A 20,844-nucleotide genomic window follows, 5' to 3' on the forward strand; every position below is an offset into this window, starting at 1 on the left:
CTGATGCATGAGGCCAGAAGAGGGTATCAGAGCCCCTGGACCTGGAGTTCAGTTCCAGACAGTTGCGAGCTGCCCTGTCCCTGGGTGTTGGGGCTTGAAGCCAAGTGCTCTGGAAGAGCAGCCAGTGCTCTTGACTGTGGATCCATCTCTTCAGCAGCTGCTGTCATTTGAATCTTAAGGAAGCTACTACTGTATTTCTGCAAGTTTTCACACAAGAAGCTTTGTAAAACTACACCGGTTCTGTTCAGTGCTCTACTCGCTACAGGAACTAGGCTGAAAATTGAAAAACATACAACACAGAGACAGACAGACAGACAGGGCCACAGGGTCATCCTTGAGGCAAGAATGCCAAGAATGCCCACTTTATTGTGCTCAGGTGCAGCTTATATAGGCTCTGGCCACGCCCCAGCTCTCTGGAGCTTTCAGCTGTGGACCCATCAGAACCAACCCCCTGCCATCAGGGTCTCCTGCTCAGAGCAGCTGAAGGCTGCTCAGAGTAGAGGAAAACAAGTTTGTTTGTTTGTTTCAAGAAATTCAGGGTCTGGGGGCCCACAGTCCCCAACAAAGCTTGACACACATTCTGTCCCAACATCCTATTAGAGGCGGTCGTCAGAGTGCTTGCTTCTCTCTGGTCCTAACAGAAAGGTTTGGGTTTGGGGTTCCAGGGGAACACTGTAATAGAATGTTTTTGAATAAATGATCCAATCGTTATTAACTTCATGAGCAGGTGGACAGCAGCATGATAGGGGCCCTGAGGAGGCTTCAGAACATTAGGAAGAATGCAGGGTCCCTTCTCACGTTTCAGAGGGAGAGGTTCTAAGTCATGTGATTAATAAGTAGTCCACAGTATGATTGCAGTCAAGCTGCCCCTGATTCCTGGCTGGTAGGGAGAGGGAGGGACCTGTTAGCCTGGGGCCTGCATGTATGTGTCTTAGTTAGGGTTTCTATTGTTGTGAAGAGACAAGACATCATGAGCACGGCAACTCTTAAAAACATTTTATTGGGGTGGCTTGCTTACGGTTTCAGAGGTTCAGTCCACTATCATCATGGTGGGGAGCAGGCCGACTGTACTGGAGTAGCAGCTGACAGTCCTCCATCTTGTAGGCAACAGCTTATCTCTGACACTGGGAGTAGCTTCCGCACAGAACTCAAAGCTCACCGACACTGTGACACTGTGACTATTCCTCCAATAAGGCCACACCTCCTGATAGTACCACTCCCTTTGGGAGCCATTTTCTTTTTAAACTACAACAGTAAAATAACCTTTGAAGGCGGGGAGAGCAGGTTCTACAAAAGCACACTAATGGAGGAACTTTACAGAATGGCACATGGCCTTGGCTAACAGTGACGGCCTGCAAGCATGGGATTCTGCCTTTGAAGTCTCACCAGGTGCTTGGTGCACAGGGGAGTCTCACGTTGACTGGCAGCCATTCCTGTGATACCTGAAGGCCCCCTCACAGGGGACAAGGTTTATTCTCATTTCCTGCCTCTTTCTCACCCTCCATGTGCTTGAAGACTTGAGTCGGAATGAAATATCATAGCAAATTCTAATTTGGATGTGGCTGCCATTTTATCTATTTTTTAAAAAATCATAACTTGGGGGATAGAGAGGTGGCTAGAGAGGGGCTAGAGAGCATTGTCAGCTCTTCTGGAGGACTTGGCTTCAATTTCCAGCAACCACTGGGTGGTTCACAGGATATTCTAAAATTTTAAGCATGAGGTTAGGTGTTGTGGTACATGCCTTTAATTTCAGTACTCAGGAGGCCAGAGGCAGGTAGATCTCTAAGTTCAGGTTGGTCTACATAGTGAAACCCTTTTCCAAAAAACAAACAAGCAAACAAAATTTAAATTAGACAAACTCTCACTCAATCCTAATTAAAAAGTAAGAAAATAAGACATTATCAGGACAAATGGAAAAATATGAATGTGGGCTAGATAATGTTAGGAGTTAACTGCTTTCAAATATATAAAAAATTAACCATGGCTCTGTGACTGCTGAAGAAAATTTCTACGGAATTATTTATGGCTAAGATGCTGCATGCAATTTATTTCAAACAGTTCAACAAAATCTGTAGAAAAAATGATAAGGAAAAAATATCAAGAACAGTTGGATCAGGGTATTTATTTTGATTTCCAAACTTTTTGTATGCTTGGTAACTTTATAATTACAAGTTGGAAAAATTGAAATTATTCCTCTTATTGCAGCACTTGGGAGGCCGAGACAAAAAGATTACTGTAGATTTAAAGCTTGGGCTGCCTGGTGAGAGCCCAGTCACTCAGCATTGTTTGTAATAGCCAGAACATGGAAACAACCTAGATGCCCTTCAATGGAAGAATGGATGAAGAAAGTATGGAATATATACACATTAGAGTACTACTCAGCAGTAAAAAACAAGGACTTCTTGAAATTTGCAAACAAATGGATGGAAATAGAAAACACTATCCTGAGTGAGGTAAGCCAGACCCAAAAAAAGGAACATGGGATATACTCACTCATATTTGGTTTCTAACCATAAATAAAGGACATTGAGCCGATAATTAGTGATCCTAGAGAAGCTAAATAAGAAGGTGAACCCAAAGAAAAACATATAGGCATCCTCCTGAATATTAACCTTCATCAGGCGATGAAAGGAGACAGAGACAGAGACCCACATTGGAGCACCGGACAGAAATCTCAAGGTCCAAATCAGGAGCAGAAGAAGCACGTTTTAAAAATAATCAAAATACAAAAGATAATTGAGCCACCAGTTTGAGTGGGTAGGCTAGTTGGCTACAAGGATAAAATTAGTTGCAGAAAAATTAAGAACTTAGCTAGAGTGGAGAGACAGGGAATGTGAAAGAGACAAGGTATGAAATAATTTTAGAAAGGCTGTCAAAAATGGATAATTCCTAAAAAGAGGCTGAAATCATATTATTAAAACAATTTCTAAAATCAATTCCTGAGACTAAAGAATTTCTGGGAATGTAAGCAGAGAGATACACACACAGGGACCCCATCATGTGTCTGCGAGACACCACACACAGCAGTCAGAGAGGAGGAGAGACATTCAGGGAACTAGGGCATTTGGAGGTGGTCATCCATGTCTTTCCAGAGGCAGGTACAAGCAGGGGGCAGCTGCTCCTACTGAGCCTGTTGGATACCCAGCCAGAAGAGTGGAACAGCATTGGTTGTTGAAACCCTGGAGTGATGGCTCAGAGGTGAAGGGCACTGACTGCTCTTTCAGACCTCTTGAGCTCAATTTCCAGCAACCACGTGGTGGCTCACAACCACCTATAATGAGATCTGGTGCCCTCTTCTGGTCTGCAGACATATAAGCAAACAGAACACTGTATCCATTACAATTAATAAAGAGCAAAGACAAAATATTTCAGGGGAGGGGTGTAGTTGAATGTTTTTCTTTCCTGCTCGTGGGTCCCCGTAGCCACTTATAAAATAACCACTCAGAGCCTCAATATCAGTTATAACTGTTTGGGCAATGACTCAGGAATATTACTGACTAGCTCTCACAATTAAATTAATCCATTTCTATTAATCTGTACATTGTCCAGAGGTTATGGTTTACTGTGATGCTCCAGGATGTTACTCATTCAGCAGCTACATGGCATCTTCCTAACTCCGATTTTTTACTATCTGTATCTTTGCTTGGATTTCCCACCTTTCTCAAACAGCTTTATTCACCAACCAATGAGACACATATTCACAGCATACAGAAAGATATCCTACATCATCTCCCCTTTTCTGTCTAATTAAAAGGGAAAGTTTTAACTTTAACATTGTAAATTACATATAACAGCCAGGTGGTGGTGGCGCATGCCTTTAATCCCAGCACTAGGGAGGCAGAGGCAGGCGGATCTCTGGGAGTTCAAGGCCAGCCTGGTCTACAAGAGCTAGTTCCGGGACAGGAACCAAAGCTACAGAGAAACCCTGTCTCGAAAAAAAAAATTACATATAACAAAGCAGGTAATAAGCAAGAATTATAATTACAATATTTAGCCTATTTATATTTGGCAAAGTTAAAGAAAATACTTTATCACCTATCTTTGACAATCTAAATGTTTCATATATAATTTACCTTTTATCATAACTGAGGAAAACTATAATTATAACTATCTAGACTTCAACTCCATCAAAGACCCTAGAGGTATATAATATAACCTAAGTAAACAGGAAATGCACTGTAAGCAACTTCCAAAAATCTAGAAACGGCAGAGATATCTGGCCTCACAGAATGTCTGGAAGACTCTTCCATGAAGCAGGAATCCTGAAGGACCATCCCATCTTTAAGTGACTGTTAAGTCACTGTGGGTTCTACATGTCATGGTAAGACCATGAGAAAGTCGTCCACTATGTGTTGTTGAGACCCTTGCTTCCCCTAAGTTTTCCTGACACGAGGTAACCGTTTTCTAGGAGAGATGCAATGAAGAATCAGCTGTAGAGAACAATGGTAGGGATCCTGCTGCCTGATAACGCACCCAGCACGGCAACTTTACTATGTGAACTGTAGTAACTACACAGAGGAGTAACTGGAAAAGCCCAGTTCAGCTCCATTAGAGAGACGACGTATCATCCAAACCACAGGTTGGTGTGATTGTGACTGTGAGCGCATCTTTTCTGCTTGGACTAAGGAGCCTGGAGCCCAACTTTTAATTCACTTGTATTACTGTATGACTTATTGGGTTAGTATCATACTTACTGTCTCTGACTCCTTCCTTCCCCCCTTTATCATAATTCATTTATTTCTTCACCTTACATAAATTTCTTACAAAATTGTTTCAAAGCTTTCTTACAATCAAACAGGATATACATTCATATATATGTACAATTCATAAATGCCAAAAAAAATCTTAAAATAAAAAATTAACTTATATTTATGTCTATGTGGATTTGTACATGAGTGCACTGCCTTCAGAAGCCAATAGAGGCTGTTAGATTCCTTGGAGCTGAAGTTATAGGTGGTTGTAACCCAAGTAAGAATGTGTGCTGGGAACTGAATTTGGTCCCCTGTAAGAACTGGAAAGACTAGAGGCATTTTCTGTGAAGGACTACTGATTTACTTAAAAACTTGTTAGGTGTTTTATCTATCTATCTATTTATTTATTTTGCGACAGGGTTTTTCTGTGTAACTCTGGCTATTCTGGAACTAGCTGTGTAGATCAGGCTAGTCTCAAACTCACAGAGATCTGCCTGCCTCTGCCTCCAGAGTGCTGGGATTAAAGGCGTGCACTTCAAAAGACTCTTTCCAACTTTACTAGTCGTAACCAATCTTGTTTTCAAAAATTACTCTGGTACATTGTTTTAAAAGAATATATTGTTGTGTGGGGCGTGGGTGCGGTGAGAGGGCAGCTCTGAAAGTCAGTTTCACCTGGGGTTTGGGAACTTGGTTGCTAGGCTTTCCTGAGGAATTCTGTCCCCCCCGGAAGCCGTCTCCTTAGTCTAAGATTTTTGAACTCCTATTTTAACATTTGATTAGTTATCTAGCTTTCTTCAGATCTTACAAATCGTTTGACTTTTTAAACATTTATTCTAGTTTTGTATCTTTTTTGTTTTGTTTTTTGAGATAGGATTTCTCTATAGCTTTGGATTCTGTCCTGGAACTAGCTGTGTAGATCAGGCTGACCTCGAACTCACAGAGATCCGCCTGCCTCTACCTTCCGACTGATGGGATTAAAGGTGTTCACCACCATCGCCAGATCTTGTGTCTTTATTGTTCCATCACCTAGGCGCCAATCACTCAGCTTGTAGACTTTTGGTATGTCTCAGTAAACATGGCATGTATTGATATTTTGTTTTGTGTTTTAACGAATAAAGCTTGCCTGAAGATCAATTCTGAGATCATATAACACAAAATGGTCATTCCTTTCTCTGATCATTCTTTCTTTATTATTTATTTATTTATATTTTGACAGAAGGTCTCACTTAAGCCTGGAACTTACCAGATAGCCCGGGTAGGCTTCAACTTTACACTTTTCCATCTTGCTGTCTTAGCCTTCCAACTGTTGGGATTAAAGGTGAGTCACCACACTCTGCGAGATTCTTAACCTGTGCCGCTGTGAATAGGTCACTGATCGGAGTTAAAGGGGACAACAAAGCCGCCAAAAAGACACACCCGAATGGAGCCTGTGAGTGGTGCATCTCTGAGATCGGCCCGTTACCGGTAGTCCACTGGCATCTCTGTGGGTAGGCTTCCTTCCCTGGCCTTCCGACACTCCGGAGGTCTGGGCAGGCATGCTTACAAAGGAGTCCCGAGTAGAAAGATGTGCTGGGGCACTTTGCTTGCTCGGATCAGAGGTGACCGTCAACGTAAGTGAACACAAGTGAACGTAGGCAAGCGCGTGACATCCAAACCACACTGGGACCGTTTTCATTTCCCGGGATGGGAGGAATGCAGGGGTGAGCCGGTCGGCTGTCCGGGCACAGTCGGGGGCACCGAAAGGGCTCCGGGGCCGACTGCACACTCGGGCTGCCAGCCTGCAGGCCTCCGAGCCCGGCGGATCGCCGAGCCAGGTGACGCCGCCGCCTGGCAGGCCGCGCATGCGCACAACGGCGCCCCCGCCCCCACTGCCCGCTCCTAACGCCCCCGCCGCGGCCCGCGGGCCATGGAACCCGCCGAGGCCGGCGCGGTCCGAGCTCTGCTGCCCGAGCGTCCGGGCGCCGTAGCCCTGTGAGCCCGGCGGGCTGGGTCCGGCCGCGACCCGCAGCCCGCCCGCTCGCTCGCTCGCCCGCCCGGTGCCGCGCGTGCGCGCCCGCCCGCCCGCCGAGGGAGAGCGCGATTGAGGGGTGGGCCGCCGCGACGATGCCGCGGGGCCGCCCCCCGAAGTCCCGGGACGGTGCGGCGCGCGGCGACTCCGGTAAGGCCCGCGGCGGCCACCGAGTCCCCGGATGGGCGCGGGGTGCGCCGGGAGCGGCGCGGAGGGCGGGCGGCGGCGACTGGCCGGGCGGGCGCAGCGCGGGCGGACGGATACGGGCGCCGCGGCCGGGCCCCTCCGCGCTGGGCCTACTTTCCGGGCCGTGGCGGAGCGGGGGCGGCGGCGCGGGCGGCGGCTTCCTCCTCCTCCTTCTCCCGAGTTCCTGTCGGCTCCCTCCCGAGCCCCTGTCCTGCGAATCTCCTCACCGCCCTCCCGAGTCCCGATCCTCCAGGCAGTCCCCCGCCCTCCATGCCGCGGGCTCCCTCCGCTCAGCTCAGCGTCGTGGTCTCCTCAGTCCCCTCCCTCCATGTCTCCCTGTCCCTTCCGCCCGTCCCCTGTCGGCCTCGGCCGTCCCCGGCGCAGGCCCGAGGGAGTGCCCGCTCTTCCGGTGTGTCCGGGTTCCGCGTTTCTAAGGAACCCCAGGCCGTCGGGCAACGAGGACCTGGAGGGGGGTCCCGCGGGGGGGGGGGCGGTGCACACAGTAGGCTCTCCTGCGCACAGTAGGCCTCGGGGGCAGCATTCCCCTCGGCCGTTTCTGCCTCGCTGGCTGAATTCGTTTGCGATAACTGGGGCCTATTTCTTCTAAGGGAAGAAGTGCACAGTTTTACAGCGGGCGAAGTGATGGGGAAAATGTCACCCACACCGTCGCCTCTCCTCAGCCTGGCGCTTAGTGGGGGCCCCTCCTCCAGCGCGAGGAGGAGGAAACAGGCATCCATTGCCACCGCGTTCTTTTGAGATGGGATGGGGGTCATCGGGTTGAGAGGTGCAGAGCTCAGCTGTGAGAGCCAGGGTTTAGTCTCAGTCTTGGGAACTACTTGCCCCGGAGTCCCTACGTTTGTGGTCCCGAAGCAGCCCTGGGCGGTTTGTGCAGTCAAGCTTGCTGGGAAAGGACCCTGCTTAGGCGCTGGGAAGGCGGTGCCTGTCTGGGACGCAATGGAAGGTGAATCGCCCCAACTTCTATTATGTTTACTTAGCCGGTTGCTGCTTAGTGACTCAGGGTTTGACTGTCCTTGGGGATGAGTGCCCCGAGGTTCAAGAGCTGTCATCAGGGAGCCCAGGTGCGGACGCCCACGTTCACATCGGGTCTGGACCTACAAAGGGCTATGCTAAGATGGGTGAGGAGCTGGCATCAGTGCGAGCTTGGGCACAGGACACCCAAACTAGAAGTTACTACAGAGTCAACAGGCGTGTCGATAGGTCAATCTGAACACTGTTTATGGACTACAGCCAGCGATTTCACAGATTTCATACACGGTTGTTTTCATGGACTGCTTGGAGCAATGGTGGCTGTATAGTAATATTAGCAGGTATCTGGATGAGATTAACTGCCCAGACTGTTCATCGATGACTGATAGCTCACCGCTTCGGCCTTGGCCGTATTTTCATACGAGAGTGTGTGTGTGTGTGTGTGTGTGTGTGTGTGTGTGTGTGATTGTGTGATTGTGTGTGTGTGTGCGCGCACGCGCGCGTGCTCCTGTGTTTATGGTGTTTGTTTTGGATAACTTGTTTTATGCTAATATTAATGTAAGGTGCAGTGTGAAGAGGGTTAGAGAGAAAGAATGTGAAATTCCCGTTGAGTCAAGGCTGAGAGTTCCTTCCTCTCCGGGCACTACATTTCACCAGATGGTAGCACTGCCCACAAAGGACCAAATCGAAGACTTAATTCTGTTTCTCTTGTTTCTCAAGACATTTCATAACTAAGTCTCTTTAAAAGTTTTTAGTTGCGTTCTTTTTTATTGTGTGTTTGTTGGCAAGTGCTTCTTCTTCTTCTTCTTCTTTTTTTAACATACTGCACCATCTCTCCAGCTCCATAGCTAAGTTTGTACCTGCTTCCTGAGAACTGGGTTTGCAACCCTCCGCACCTTTCCAAGGACCCCACAGCCCCAAAGGTGGGGCTTTCAAACTGGACTCTGTTGTTCATCTCTCTCTGTCTCTCACTTTTCATGGTGGACGATCTTCTCAAATGTAGTCTCGGGCCACACCCTCGTTAAACTTCACAGGAGGTCAACTCAGGGTTCTGATTAAACCTCAAACCCCCCAAAATCCTTTGGCCTCCATCTCAGCTCTCTCTGCCACCAATCATTGCTACTAGCCTTGATGGTGCCAATTTTGACTTTTTTTTTTTTTTTTTTTGGCATTTGTTCTTTGCTTTTGGCCTTTTTGATTCCCTTTTTTGAGAGACCATCTTTTACTGCGCAGCCCAAGTGTTGTGGCTCGTTCAGAGAGAGCTTCCTTAGACTTGTTTGAAGGCAGCCTTACAGCAGTCAGGCTCACCACGGTGGTTCTCAAGCTGTGCTGCTTGGGGCCTTGAGGGCTCCTAGAGGTGCTTTCAGAAGGATGTAAAATGAATGTTTTTATAGTGTTATTAAGGGTATTTGACTTCACTTGGCTAACATTTATGTACTTTAGTTACATGAAAGCAGTTGTGGGTATAACCGAAGTCAGTTTAGCTTATAGTGTTCTGGGGTGTACCAGACTGTGACACTGTTGGGTCACATATCCAGCCAAACTCTACATCCAGCTTTCCTTTTTTTTTTTTTTTTTTTTGAGACAGGGTTTCTCTGTGAAACGGTCCTGGCTGTCCTGGAGCTCACTCTGTAGACCAGGCTGACCTCGAACTTACAGAGATTCGCCTGCCTCTGCCTCCCGAGTGCTGGGATTGAAGGGGTGCACCACCACCATCTGGCCCAGCTTTACTTTATTAAGTCATACATTAAAAGCTTTGTAAAGGAGGCGTGGGGTACATGCCTTTAATCCCAGCAATTGGGCAGTGCAGGTAGGTGGGTTTCCAAGTTCCAGGCCAGTCAGGGATACATAGTTAGACTCTGTCTAAAAAATAATGAAAAAAAGATTCGTAAGTAATTTTGTTAAAATATTTTTAATAAAAATTTTTTATGTTAAGGCAGCAAACTGATTTAAAAGAAATTAGGTTTATTTTATTTGATGCTTGTGAGTGTTTTGCCTGCATGTATGTACATGTACAACATGCATGCCTGGTACTTGGAGGTACAAGAGCAATAAGTGCTCTTAACTACCGAACCCTCTCCAGCCTCCTGATTATTTTAAGTTTTGAGAAAGAGTCTCACACTAGGCCAGGCTGACATCTTATGCATAGTTCACATGGGCTCAAATTCATGGTAATCCTCTTGTGGTCACCTCCCAAGTGTTGGGATTAGATGTGGGCCACTTTTGAGAGTTGAGTTCTATGATTTCTTAGTGGACTGGCAGATGTTCTCTCCATTCTGTAACTAGTAGTAAGAACATGAGAATTTTATTGGTAGTTTTCTTTGATATATAAAAACTGATTTCCTACATACAGTATTTACTAGTCTACATATATGAATATAAATATTTAGAAAGCAGTGGACATATTTAGTTGTCCACTTGACAACTTGAGACCTATCTTTCCCACTTGGGCCTGGGATCTCTGGAGCCAGGTTTCAGACCAGGCCTAAATTGCCTTCTATGGAGCAGTCTTCAAATCCAGCCAGAAAGTACTTGGTTACCCCTTTAGCCTCCAGGCCACTATTGCATCAGTGGGCACATCTTGTCTGCATGACCTTGAAATTCTGTCCACTCTGAATCCATCTCCTAAGAGCTGGGTTTACCAATGTGCACCTCTGTGGTTCTTGGGATTGAACCCAGGGCCCCATGCATGGTAACTCTCCCAACTGAACTCCTTTCCCGGTTCCCAGATTTGATATAAAATGGCCTGTAATTTATTTGTCATTCTTGTATAGTTCTGAAGTATTATTTATTTTATGTCCTAATCTCAAAACTTGAGATGTATATACTTTAAAAATTGTAATTATTTAGAAAGTCTTTATTCGACATTTTTGGCAAATTTATGTGACCTGTACTATATTGTTATATTTTTTGATACTTCTAAAAATACTTTTAAGTTTGAAGTATTATCCCTGTGTGGGAAGTCCTTTTGTGCCACTATAGTTGACCAAACAAAGGATTGCAGTTTCTCACTATTTGAGAGAACAAGAGTTTTTCTTTTTGACTTACTCTTTCTTTGCAGCAATTTTCAGAGATAAAGAGTTCACAGTTGGAGACTTTTATATTTTTATAGAGTTGAGCCTACTGAGTGGTATAGGAAGCTGATATATTCTTTTTTTAAAAAAATCATTTATTTTTATTTGCATTGGTGTTTTGCCTGCATTTATTGTGAGTTAGATGTCACATGCTGGCAAAGTTCAAGGAACCTTCGTGTGTGTGTATGTGTGTGTGTGTTGCCTTAGGAAATTAGTTTCAGGTTTCTAGAAATCCTGCGAAGTATTTTGAATTTTTTTGTCCCATAATCTCAGGCATCCCAGGATTTCTCATTTCTAAACTCTAATGTGTCCATTTTTCAAATTCAAGTCTCTTATAAATTTCTGTTTTTAATAATAGCCAAATGAGGGGCCAGAGAGCACTCACTGTTCTTCCAGAGGACCTGGGTTCAATTTCCAGCACCCACATGTCACTTTACAACCATTTATAACTCAAGTTCTAGGGGACCTAATGGCCTCTTCTGGCCTCTGAGGGCACAGCATGCCAGGGGTGTGTAAGACATGCATGCAGGCAAAACATCTATAAATGTAAAATAGCAATATGAAAATTAAAGTAGCCAAATGATCTAGTTTTGTTTCTGTAGTGGACTAACACCGGGTGCTCACTGTCTGCACTTATGAAATTTTATAGATGGAGTTTTGGCGTTAAATGATGATGATCTTGACGATGACTGTCAGATACCAAGCTTCCACAAATGTGAGATCTGTTTGCTGTCTTTTCCAAAAGAGTCTCAGTTTCAGCGTCACATGAGGGAACATGAGCAAAATGACAAGGTGGGTATTTCCAAGAGGACTCCAGAACGAGGGCTCTGAAATTGGAGGTGCGATAGAGTCATGTAAGACAAAATTATAGCTCATTTCATAGTATGTAAACATTTTGCCGTTCTTTTGACACTGTGCTCTAGTGAATGTCTGTATTGAAATTATTTGTGAGCAGACAGAGAAATAAGACTTTTTGATATTTTGGTTTCCTATACAACTGGATTCAGGGTGGTTATTTTGACATGCTTTTTTCCTTAAAGGGTATTTTGCTTTCAAGTTGTCTTTATGGCATTCTTGAGGCTTTACATTTGTTTAACAGGAGTCAGTACTGTCTTTTGGAGATGACTGGAGGTGAGGATTATACGCAGGACCTTGTGGTGTTCAGCATATGTTCTGCTATTGAGCTGCTCCTTCTTTCCCTTCATTCCCTGTGTGTCCTTTTAAAGAGAGAGTTGAACCCTTTTTTTGCTAATCCTTCCAGATATGACATAGTGAAAATAGATGGGAAGCAGCTTGAAAGTGCAGTTGAAAGGGCTGGCTGACTTTCCTTTGCTTAGAGAGTGGGAGCTGGTCTCCTGGAGAGGGGGAGTGAGGCTCAGATTTCACTGTGACGTGCCGTCTCATGGTGCTGGTGGAAGACATGGCTGTGCTTTCCCAGTCTGAAAGGCTGCAGAGAGATACCAGCCATTGCTTTGCCTTTCGTTTTACAGGTAAGAGAGAGAATGTTTCCATGCAGAGGGAACTTTGGACTGAGAGAAGCAACTGTTGAAATCTAGAGGAAAATGTTCTTGGTTATTTGTTTTTCTAGAAGTAGTTTTGTTACAATGAGTGAGTTCTTAGAAGCAGGAGGAAAACCCATCTACTGGGCTGAATTTCCTCATGTCTCACAGGGCTACAACCCAGTGGATTCATCTCAGTGTCACACAGTAGAAATAGTTTTGGAGTTAGGTAATTAGGCACATGCTTATCTTAACACTAGGGAGGTGGAGGCAGGAGGATTGGGAGTTTGAGGCCAGATAATATAATCAAGAAAAGAAAGTCAGTAGTTTTTCTTTTTCTTTTTTTTCAGTCTATGTTTCTGATGAAAGTCAGTAGTTTTACATGTGATGTTCTGTTTGCAGTCCTTTGAAAATTCTACCAGAAGCCTTGGGAGCCCTGACTGTTCTATAACTCAATCTATAGACCAGGCTGGCCTCAAATTTACAGAGATCTATCTGCCTCTGACTCCTGAGTGCTGGGATTAAAGGTGTGTGCCTCCACACCCAGTACTTATTATTTTAATAACATCTTTGGAAAGGTCGTAACTCAATTCCTTCTTTTTTGTCAAATAGCCACACCGTTGTGACCAGTGCCCCCAAACATTTAATGTTGAATTCAACTTGACACTTCATAAGTGTACACACAATGCAGAAGATCCTGTCTGTCCTGTGTGCAACAAGAGGTTCTCCAGAGTGGCCAGTCTCAAAGCACATATTATGCTCCATGAGAAGGAAGAGGTAATGGTTTAATGTGTGTTTGTTGTTAATCATCAGCCTGATTTATAGGGGCCAACTCTAGAAGCTTCTTTATTTAAAAGTGCCACAGCGTCTTTACTTCTGATGCCTCAGTCCTTCCTAGAGCCTGTTACCAGTTCAGCTGCCTGTGTTACTAGCTCTGCCCACTCTATCCATGGTAAAGATCACAAGTAAGCAAGAAAGACCATTCAGGAGAATATCTGGCCTAATGTTCCAGTGCAGAGGGGCAGCATAGGAGAGTATCTTCTGGGTGACCTGAAAAGTAATCTGAAAAGCCAGATTATATAGCCAGGAGGTGGTTGTGGCATGCAAATGTATGATTGTTATTTGCACCAATCACAGCACAGCTTTCAGGTCCACCAATCACAAAGTCTCACATGAAGCCCAATCATAGGCCATGAATTAAACCAATCACATTCTGCTATGTTACTGGGGCGTGTTCCTCACTCTGACATGCTTGAGAAATGAGCGGGATCCTGTAGAATCTTCTAGGCTCGTCTCTCCTGGAGTGGTCTTCCCAAACTGATGCAGTTTGTCTGGAATGATTGTGAGTGGGGCAAGTCTGGAGTAGGAGCTGTGGCCTTGCTGAGATGAAGAGCTTCCTGAAGTTGGAGCACAGTTTCTTTAGAGCAGCTGCGAAGTGCCCAGACAGTGGTTCATATGATGTTCAGTGGGCAGAGGGGCTGCCCTGCACTAGGCAGCCTGTTCCTCCCAGTTGTCCAGCCAACTCCTTTGAAGGACAGAGACCATCAGAATGCTTACAGCAAAGACGTACCTTTCATATCGGCATTCTGCTTTTCTCAGTAGTGAATGTTGAACCTGCCAAGGAAATGCTCTATCACTGATCTGTATTCCAACCCATACGTACATTTTGTTTTATTTATTTATTTATTTTTTAATTTTTGAAACAAGATTTTCCTGAGTTTTCCAGACTGGTTTTGAATTCACTCTGTAGTCTACACATTCTGTGAACGTACAGTACAATCTTCTTCAGCCTCCTAAGTAGTTGGGATTACGGGCCTCTTCCACTAGGTCTTGACATTAATAATGACCTCTTCTTAGATGTTTAAGTGGATTTAACCCTGTTAAATGCCCTAGGCAATGTGGGAACCTGTTTTGGAAATGGGACCAGAGTACAGGTGGGGGCAAGTCCACAGATTGTCCAGTGCTGCTCAGAGTCAGGGACTGTGAGGCTCATGGCTGGGTGTGTTCGTTTGTGCTGCTCAGAGTCAGGGACGGTGAAGCACATGCTAAAAACAAGGGATAAACTGTGGTCTGGGCTGCGCTTTGGAGGGTCAGATCATTGAGTGAAGGTTCTTAAAGTTCTGCTGGTACTCTGTGTTCTGGCAAGGCCCCTTTCCAGGGTCACAGTATAGAACGAACATGCTTTCCCATGGGCATGCTTCTCTATTTTTCTTGTTTTGAAATGGGGGCTAATGTATCCTAGACTGACCTGGAAATCCCTGTGTAGACTAGAGTGACCTAGAACTTCTTTTCTTCCTACCTGTTCTTCTAGAGGAGTGCTGAGAGTCAGGGATGCTGCACCACATCCAGTTTATGCATTTGATGAGATCAAAGCCAGGGCATCATACAGTTCAGTAGGCAAGCACTTTAGCCAATCTACCTACCTAGACTAGTTAGTTATATTTCATCTAACCCCAGCTTCTGTGTAAGACACAAAACAGATTTTTTTTGTTCTTCTGGTATTCTTTGTACAATTTAAATTTTATTTTGTTTTTCTCTGAAAGAGGGATGTATAGTCTTTCATCATTTCCAAAAGGTTTCGGATTTTCACACAATATTTTCAAAAACTTGCTTTTATTATATTTATTCTTCTACAAACTTCATTCAAGTTCTTTTTCAGGTGGGTTCCAGGTGGAGGTTGCAGTGGTTCACAACTGGTTCCATTGGCTGGGGTCTTTGCTCTGTTGTCATGGGGTCACCAAGGCCTTGGGAATGGTACTCCAAGTGACAAAGGAGTACAGCAGTGAAATGTTACTCCTGGGGCTAGGGAGATGGCTCAGTGATTGGGAGCATGGGCTGCTCTGAGGGAGGATCTGGGTTTGGTTCCTAGCACCCACATGGTAGCTCACAACTGTTGGTAACTTCAGTTCCAGAAAATTTGAATTCCTCTTTTGGCCTCTTTGAGTGGTGCATGCATGTGGAACATTTACATGCAGACAAAGCACTTACATAGATAAAATAAAAATCAATAATTTTTTAAAAATTATTCTTTTAATGTGTGCTTATTGTGTATAAATTGATTTGAAAATATCATAAAAACACATTTTGATATATGTATTTAGGAAGCATAAGTGACTTTTAGTTTAGGGTTACCTGTGATAGAGGTGGCATTTTTAGAATTTGTAGACTGTTTTCCTCACTGCTCTGCTGAAATTAATAGTCCCAGAGCCCTTAAGGTCAGTACTCTATCAAATTATTCAAGCTAGGGAAGAAAAATAACTGTAGTTTCCAAATATTAAGCACATTTCCTTAAACTTGACATAGTTATTAAAGTTAATGTTCTTTATTGAATTTCCTCATCTCCCTTGGAGGGTGCTATAGGATGTTTGGAGAATAGCAGGTGCATTCCCCCACTACTTGGCAGACCTAGCAGTTCCCAAGGAGGCTGTGCACATTTGTTGATTGCTGTGATGTAGGGTGTGTTCTGTTTATGTAAGGGAGGAACAATGTTCTATGGGTGAACTTGGAGAACTTGATGCACTGAACATCATTTTGGAGTCCTTACAGAGACTAGGAGAGCTCGGTCCTGGAATGTTGAGGCTTGGCTGGACAGTGCAGCATATGGAGGTTGGAGAGGCAGATGAGAGAGGAGCCAGTGTTCATTTCGGGAACTCTGAAGCTTCAGAGCAGTCTTAATCTTGTGTACCCTGGCTCTTCAGAGGTGGTATATCATCAGCCAAGTAAAGTGCTGTGTGAAATTTCCCCCATGACTTCCGCTGGCTCCTCAAGAGCACTATAATTCCCCAGCATAGTCTAGGAGGAAACGTGATACTTCTGATGGTGTGGAGGATGCAGAGACTTCCTCAGTTATCTCTGTGGTACTGAGAGGTGGGAGGAAGGTCCTAGCTTCTTTTGAATTGTCAGGTCAGTAGCAGAGAGACAGTGAAGGCATGTGTTGTCTTTGGTTCTGGAGATGTGCTCCATCTTCCTTTCTTCATCTGAGCAAATTGTATATAAACAGACATTTTCACATAGACATTTCTGAGAAATGTGTGTGTAATGCCTGTGTAGATTGCTTCCCAGATGTATTCATCTGATCATTCTGTGTAAAAGTGAGAGAGCCACTGACAAAAGGAAAGAAATTAGCCATTCCAATCCATGAATGTGTTTGGCAGAGTTTGAAGCTAGCCTGGCCTGCTCAGTGAGTTCCAGACCAGCCAGAACTACAGAATGAAACCCTGTCTAACAAAAACCAAATCCCAAACTAAAGCAAAAACCCTTATTAAGCAGATGAAATAAATTCATTAAAATATATATTACATATTATATATATATATATATATTATATACTTAGATATAAACTATTCAAGTCCTAAAGAAGACTGGAGAACTTTGATGATATTGGTTTGGGCACAGGGTAAGTAGGGTTAAGTCCTGTGTGTCCCCTACTTACAGCAGTCTAGTTGCCCGTGTGAGCTATTCAGCCTGTAGTCATAACTCAGTGGGCAATGGGGCATTTCCATTGACAAATAATCACCTACCTATGTGTTTGGTGGTGTTCTATAGATTATAATCTCACCTAGAATTCTTTCCTGACCTTTATGTGTTAAAGTCTTTCTATTTCTCTGAAGTTTTCATGGAACACATGGACCATTTGGCAAATGTCCAGTAGCCTTTTGGTGTAGAATCCAGTTTGTCTGCAAATTGTGGTTTTCATTTTATCCTTTACTTGTAGAAATGATTTTTATGCATTTCAGTTTGGACACAATAATGCATTTTTGAGAGGCTAATGTGACATATGTTCCAGAGGAAGGTGTCATTTGTGGGCTGATGTTCAAAGTGGCACCAGTTCTTTTAAGGAGCAGTGGCTTGGAAATGTTCCTTTTCCAGAACCTCATTTGCTCTGAGTGTGGGGATGAGTTCACGCTGCACAGCCAACTGGCCATACACATGGAGGAGCACCGACAGGAGCTGGCAAACAACCGAGTCCACACCTGCAAGGCCTGTAAGATGGAGTTTGAGACGACGCCTGAGCTGAAGGAACACATGAAGGCTCACTGTAAAGCTAGGTATGGTCATTCCCAGACTAGCACAGTGAAAACCCTATAGGATCCAGAAAACTGGCCTACTTTGCTGTGATTGACTCAAGTTTTTGGTGTTGAGGAAGAAATGCAGCAGCTATGAGCACACAGCTGATTTGTCCTGGTCTTGTTAACACTGTTGACTTGTTCAATAGAACTCTAGTTTCCTCACTGCTGTTTGGGTACATACATATACTCTTGACCACACTGAACATTTTTTCAGGTTCTTGAGTTTTAGCTATTCTAACTTACGTTGTTTCTTTACCTTTTTTTTTTAAATTTTTAGCATTTATTTTTGACACTTTGATATATGTGTATTTTGATCATATTCACCTTTTCCTTTCTTTCCTATTCATTTATGCAATTCTCTCTGACACTTCTCATTCCTACTGTCACGATTTTTTTTTTACTGGTCACTGAATTTAGTTAGGGTTACATGCACGAGCACAATTGTGGGATTATTTCCTGGATCATGAACAGTTTACAAGTGGCTGTGCTCTTGAAGCAAACGCAGCCATTAATAGCCAGTAGCTCTTATGTGTAGGTTAGAGCTGATTGGCTGAATGCTGTACAGCTCCTGTGTAGGTTAGAGCTGATTGGTTGAATGCTGTACAGCTCCTGTGTAGGTTAGAGCTGATTGGTTGGATGCTGTACAGCTCCTGTGTAGGTTAGAACAGCTCCTGAGTGCAGTGGCCACGCCTTGGCTAAGAGGCAGGGGCTCAAAGCCTCGTCTTCATCCTCTGGCTCTAATTCTTACTGCTCCTCCCCCTCCAGTGTGTCCTTAGCCTTGAAGTGGGGAGGAAGGTTTGTTTATTAATAGACAAGAAGTAAAGGAGGGTGTCCTGGCTGCCTTACTTCCTTTTTCCGGCTGGTGGTGATTGGTTGTTACTTTCACTGAGCTGACTTCTTTCTTTTGTTGTTTTTTGTTTGTGTTTGGAGGGGTTTGTTGTTATTGTTGTTGTTTGTTTTAAAGATAGGGTCTCATTTTGTAGCCCCTGTTGGACTTACAGAGATTAACCTCCTAAGTACAAGGATAATAGTTATATGCCTCCATGCCTGTCACTAAGTTGATTTCGACAGGCTACTATAAAGGACAGTGTCAGCAATTGTTTAGCAGCAATGTTATCAGCTTGCCACCATGCCAAACTATAATGGTTAGAGATTGTCTCTTCTTTTTACCAAGAAGTGTTGGGAATCTATAAACACTGGGCAGCATGTAATATGCTCCCAGGGCTGTTTAGACAGGGGAACTAGTAGGTTCCTGTCTCTTGTCTTTCACTTTCATTTTGCCTGTTGTTGACTAATATCCCCATTATTTTAGTGTCCGGCTTATTTCTGATTTTTGAGACAGGTTTTGCTGTAGTCCAGGGTGACCTTAAACAATCATCCTCTTATTTACGTCCTGAGTGCTAGGTTTAGGCATGCATTGCTATGTCAGTTTTATATAAAAATACAATGTGGTTTGGGAATGTAGCTCTGTTGGTAGAGTGCTTGCCTCCCATGCACAAGGTTCTGGGTCAATCCCTAGCACTGTGGAAACCAGGCATGATCTTGCATGTGAATCTAAGCAGTAGGAAGGTGGAGGCAGGACACTAGGAGTGTTTTTATTCTCTCTCTACACGTGTGTCTGTACCCATGTGTATAAAATGCATGCTTCCTACATACATTGGGTTCTGGAGCAGATTGGAAATGTATGGGTGATTGCAGGAGGGCAGCAGGGTGCCAGGAAACTGTATGTTCTCGGTGTAGGCAATGCTCTCCTACAGATAACATTACTGCAGTAGTGTTGGTGGCGGGAAAGTGACGTGTTTGAGAGTAAAACCAACAGCTTTTGAAGGTGGATTTGTAGAATCCTGAGTGAGGTCTTAAGATTTAAACCTAAGGAATTTCCATTCCTTGACACGGAAAGGAATAGATTGAAATGGCACAGGGTCCACAGGGTCTTTTTTTTGGTGTGTGTGTGTGTGTGTGTGTGTGTGTGTGTGTGTGTGTGTGCAAGAGATTTATTGGGAGAGCGGGGAGAGGGAGAGTCAAAGAGTGAAAGGCAGTCTTGGAGGGGGACATGACAGAGGCAGACAGACAGACAGGAAAACAAGAGGAGCAAGACAGGGGACTGTGATGGTCAGGCACTTTTAAGGGGTGTGCATGTCATCACTGACGGTGGGAAGGTATCTGGTGGCAGGTGATGATGTAACTCCTTGGAGGCTGAGGCAGGGGTCTAGAGTTCTTTCTGATGTTCGGCTGTTGTTGCCAGTCAGTCAGTTTCCAGGGAGGTCAAGTAAAGAGTCAGTTGTCTAGCTATGTGGTGAGAGGTAGACATTTGTCAGCATGCGGGTTCTGTTGAGCACAGAAAGCTGTAGGAGAGCATGTCGATGTAGAACTTGTTTCTGCATGGGCCTCCATGACTAAACCAACAAACCATGCTTTACAAGATTCCTTCTGCCTTTGCTTCCCAATCACTGTGAGCAAACCAAGCTTCTATTTTCACCAGAAATGGGCAAAATGAATTTATACCACTCAACTCATAGATGTGTACTTTTGTGTTTGTATGCTGGGCAGACAGATGTTTGACTTATCAGTAAAGCATATTGTGATGACCCTCCAGCTAAACTCTGCGGCAGTCTTTCACCTAGAAACGTGATGGAAGGAGAATGACTCAGTGTTTTCCCATATCGTACCAGGGCATCAGGTACAAGAACTTACAATCGGAACATTGACAGAAGCGGCTTCACATACTCCTGTCCACACTGTGGAAAGACATTTCAGAAGCCCAGTCAGTTAACGCGACATATAAGGATACACACAGGTATGGGAAACGTTTGCTTTCAGATGGTTTATTATGTGATTCGAAGGAAGTGTGCTCACTGCTAATTCAACTTGCAGTCTCACCCTAGCTTTTGTGTTCTTTGCTATATAACCTCGGTGCGGTTAGCTAATTTTCTGATTTCATTCTCTGTTTGTCATGTAGTTGCCCTAGATTATAAATGAAAAAATTATGGAATAGTGTTTGGGTCGAGTGAGCTCTAGTCAGTTGGAGTTGACATGGTTGTTACTTGTGTGGTACCTGGGCTACTTAGATCTGCAGAAGTAAAGGCAGCACAGGTCTCTGTGTGTGACATTTTGCTTTAATGATACATACTACAAAACATTAAGGTAACTGGCATGGCGCTACAGACCTGTAATCCTGCCACTCAGGAGGCTGAGGCAGGAAGATCAGGGCTTTGGAGTTATCTCAGCTATAGGGTTCCAGGCCAACCCAGTCTGTAGTGTAAGACCCTGCCTCACAAACCATCAACCCAGTCTGTAGTGTAAGACCCTGCCTCACAAACCATCAACCCA

The 20,844-nt window shown here is 44.4% G+C and overlaps 1 protein-coding gene across 6 annotated transcripts in view; it reads left to right on the forward strand.

Moving 5' to 3' along the window:
* The first annotated feature begins 518 nt into the window (after positions 1-518).
* Znf236 (zinc finger protein 236) overlaps positions 519-20,844 on the forward strand; it is a 93,368-nt gene continuing 73,042 nt past the window's right edge. Inside the window, exons 1-6 of one of the 6 annotated variants that reach the window (XM_050165006.1) lie at positions 971-7,846; positions 11,596-11,738; positions 12,848-12,972; positions 13,058-13,222; positions 17,315-17,493; positions 20,187-20,311. In XM_050165006.1, the coding sequence (XP_050020963.1) occupies positions 13,202-13,222; positions 17,315-17,493; positions 20,187-20,311 (325 nt within the window). In that variant the 5' untranslated portion in view covers positions 971-7,846; positions 11,596-11,738; positions 12,848-12,972; positions 13,058-13,201. Of the gene's footprint in view, positions 7,847-11,595; positions 11,739-12,847; positions 12,973-13,057; positions 13,223-17,314; positions 17,494-20,186; positions 20,312-20,844 lie in introns of all 6 variants that reach the window. The other 5 variants (XM_050165007.1, XM_050165005.1, XM_050165003.1 and 2 more) reach the window with 5 other exon arrangements.

The sequence above is a fragment of the Alexandromys fortis genome, unplaced genomic scaffold, assembly GCF_014885135.2.
Source record: "Alexandromys fortis isolate MF-2015 unplaced genomic scaffold, M_Fortis_MF-2015_v1.1 scaffold_160, whole genome shotgun sequence".
Classification (NCBI taxonomy): domain Eukaryota; kingdom Metazoa; phylum Chordata; class Mammalia; order Rodentia; family Cricetidae; genus Alexandromys; species Alexandromys fortis.